At 32.2% G+C, this 3,376-nt stretch overlaps 1 protein-coding gene across 1 annotated transcript; it reads left to right on the top strand.

Moving 5' to 3' along the window:
* The first annotated feature begins 547 nt into the window (after window positions 1-547).
* LOC106714872 (pancreatic lipase-related protein 2) lies at window positions 548-2,993 on the top strand. Its single transcript, XM_014507992.2, has 6 exons — window positions 548-629; window positions 986-1,049; window positions 1,266-1,414; window positions 1,591-1,836; window positions 2,079-2,424; window positions 2,849-2,993. Exons 1-6 carry the CDS (start codon window positions 596-598, stop codon window positions 2,892-2,894), a joined length of 885 nt encoding a protein of 294 aa, XP_014363478.2. The 5' UTR covers window positions 548-595; the 3' UTR covers window positions 2,895-2,993.
* The last annotated feature ends 383 nt before the right edge of the window (window positions 2,994-3,376 follow it).

Here is a 3,376-nt window from a genome sequence, read left to right as displayed (position 1 = left end):
TCATATTTTAAAATTCGTTATAGCGTTTAGACTACAGGCGACAATAATGGAACAGAAATACATACAAACCATATTATATACATACAATCAAACATACAAACCCCACGATAAATATTACCCTGTTGTTAGTTTTCACTTATGATGATGACCTCATTTGTTTTAAGATTATAGCATATGATTATTACTAGTTTGTTTTAACAATCGTCAGTCAAGGTATCCCCTAGATGTCCCGTTCTAACTAATTACCCGGTAATAAACAATTTCATGAACTACAATATATGCAATTGATATCAATAATTTTACTGCAACTGTATATTTTATTGTCCGTTTGTTTCAGTGAGTGCCGAAACTTATTCCTTAATTGTGTCATTGCCGTCTAACTATTTTTAAGGAAACCGCCTGCAATCTTATCATTAATCGATTAAAATCATTACAAGAAAACATCGCCGGCGTTTTATTATTACGCTTTGATCGCTCTTTATCTAATTAATCGTCGTATGACTTTGATTGCGGTTTTCATTTTTCATATATAAAGAGAGATGGAAAACAATGAGTCTAACATATCCGAACTTGGCAATCAGAAAGTGTGGACAAGATGTTCAAAGCGCTGTTCCTTTTCGCAGTATGCGGTGAGAAAAATATTTACTTTATTTTCAGTAATCTATCATATTCTTAATAACATTACAAAAGTGTATTTTACACTAGAATCGTTTCGATTTATAAACGGTTTTGTAATAAGTTGAATTATTCTAAACATTCCAGATGTGTCTTGTTAAGTTCAAGAAATGATGAACGAAACGTTGTACACGTTTGGTTCACCAATGTTTGAGTTTATATACAAACGTATTCCAGGACTCATAATAATTGGTGATGTAGAGAGTGAATTAATTAATTATTATTTCTACGTTAAAAGCAAAGTTTTTTTTTGTTAAAAGATAACAATTAAAAATGTACATCGTGATAATAAATTGATGAACATTTTCAGTACACACCGCAATAGCGAACGAGCAACGGAGCGGTAGCGCGAATCGCTATTTTGTTTACACAAGGTAAATAAAATGAATTAATTACATACATCGACGCTTTTAACTAATATTAAAAGCTATATAATAATTGCGATTATGATAGACGCAAATGCTGACTATTTAGCAAACAATTACAATAAAAGAAGTATCAAAATGACGTCTTCAGCATTAAAGGAAAATAAGATTTTATGTTTTTTTAACTAAATATTATATCTGTTTATCTTATTCATATGTTTTTAGGGGAAATTTTAACGATCCAAGAGAAATAATCGTGAATGATCTTACAACAATTACTGAATCTGGAGTAGAATTAACTCGGGACACAGTCATCATTGTTCACGGTCACAAAAGTACAGCGTTCAATTCCTTAAACCCTACAGTCAAGAACGGTAAGATTTTAGAAGTTTCATTCAACCATTTTATAAATTCGACATGAAACAAACCTGCCAAATACAACAAAACAGAATAAATTAATTGATGAATGAATTGGTTTTGGCTCTTTTATTTTTTTGTTAATTTTGGCACCAATCGACAAAAAATTACATATAATAATGTTATATTTCAGCATACCTACAAAACTTTGATGTCAACGTGATCGTTGTGGATTGGTCTACGGTGGCTCGATTGGACTATAAATTGTGCGTGGCGAATGTTCCCGGCGTGGGCACGGCGGTTGGAGATTTAATCAGCCTGTTGCTGGATGCCAACAGAGTTGATCTCCGAAGGATACATATTGTAGGATTCAATTTGGGTGCACACGTCGCTGGTTTCGCTGGAAAGAGATTGCAAGGACAAGTTGCAAGAATCACAGGTAACATGCCTCTTATAGTATACTACTAGTTGTTGCTTGCATCTTTTTGTAAATAAGGGTTATCGAATTACATGAAAAACAAAAACTAATAAATAATGCGACCGTGCAATTTTCTTGAAAGTAATGTTTACACATTTTTTCTGTACTTAACAATAAAAAGTGTAATTTTAAAATACAATACCAAAGGATAATTTTCTCTACTTAATAGTCGCCATAGATTTTTCAACTAAGTTCATTTACAGGTCTAGACCCGTCTGGAAAACAATGGAACACGAATTCGGGCCGCCTATCTGCAAGCGACGCACAATACGTTGAAGTAATTCATACCGATAGTGAGGGACTTTTTGCGAATGGTCTTAGAGATGCGATTGGTAACGTAGACTTCTACCCGAACGGTGGCAGCAAGCAGCCCGGCTGTGGTCTATCGAACTCGTGTAGTCACAACCGCGCCTGGGAGTTATTTGCGGCAACGTTACGTGTGGACAACGAGCTATCTGGAAATAGCTGCTCGTCTTTCTCACAGTTATCATGGAACAAATGTAACGGTGATCCTCTTGCGATGGGCGACCACCAGTTTTCAAAACCAGGGTAAATATATTAACATCAGTACAAGCTTATCAAATCTTCTATCTTATCATGAAAATGCATATGATTAATCAACATAAAGGAAGCTAAGTACTTAGAAATATATTGCATAAAATTTGGTATTCGACAGATCACCTACGAAACTAAACTCGGAAGTTTAACTTAGTACTTTTAAAGTTATTTATATGGTTTCTAAATATAATGCATATTAATTACTTTGTTATAAACTGCTAGTAGTAGACCGCTTAAAAGATGTTGATCATTACATTATTAGAACGTAGTAATTAAATCATAGTCAACATTATTTATGACAAGTAAAGAGCTTTTTTATTAAAATGTTCTATGCAGCTTTTATAGGTAAGCTTCAATTAATCCCTTCAAAGGAAGTATCAAGTCGAATGAACATTAATTATATTTCTGTTTTCAGGAGCGGTATTTACAGAGTCAATACCCGCAGCAGCGCACCTTTTTAATCGATACGGAAATGAAACAAGTTCAAGCTTCTCAAATTAATCAAACCCTATTTAAAATTTTCTTAAGGCTATTTCGTAATATAATTTTGTTTATACTTACTTAAAATTGTTTTATTATTTTCTAATTCCATTGAATTATAAGTGATTTAAATGGTTTACGGCTTACGAAATTTTTATTACATTTAATTTACTTATTTTACTTCAAACATTTACGTTTTGCTCGTCTTAACCATTGTTATTGCTTTAATACATATTTTGTAATATGTTACACACGTCTTAACATTTATCTCCTGTAAACTTTACTAATTCTAAAGAACCATTACATTTGAGTTCTTTCCTTAAGTAACTTTTAACCAAGGAAATTCGAAAACTCTAACAATGATTTCTTTTTGATTGAATTCTTGTTAAGTTATTTAAATTTGTAAAAACGTTTTACAGTTTTGTGATATATTTTTTAGATTGATATGCTCATACTCATATAT

The sequence above is a fragment of the Papilio machaon genome, chromosome 7 (assembly GCF_912999745.1).
Source record: "Papilio machaon chromosome 7, ilPapMach1.1, whole genome shotgun sequence".
Taxonomy (NCBI): domain Eukaryota; kingdom Metazoa; phylum Arthropoda; class Insecta; order Lepidoptera; family Papilionidae; genus Papilio; species Papilio machaon.
Note: the sequence above shows the minus strand (reverse complement) of the source record. Positions and strands in the feature narration are given on the sequence as shown.

Excerpts from the sequence above, each read along its gene's own strand:
- LOC106714872 (XM_014507992.2), top strand. The coding sequence starts at position 596 with ATGTTCAAAGCGCTGTTCCTTTTCGCAGTATGCG. Across the intron at positions 1,050-1,265 it reads CGCTATTTTGTTTACACAAG|GGGAAATTTTAACGATCCAA; the intron begins GTAAATAAAATG and ends ATATGTTTTTAG. Across the intron at positions 2,425-2,848 it reads CACCAGTTTTCAAAACCAGG|GAGCGGTATTTACAGAGTCA; the intron begins GTAAATATATTA and ends TTCTGTTTTCAG.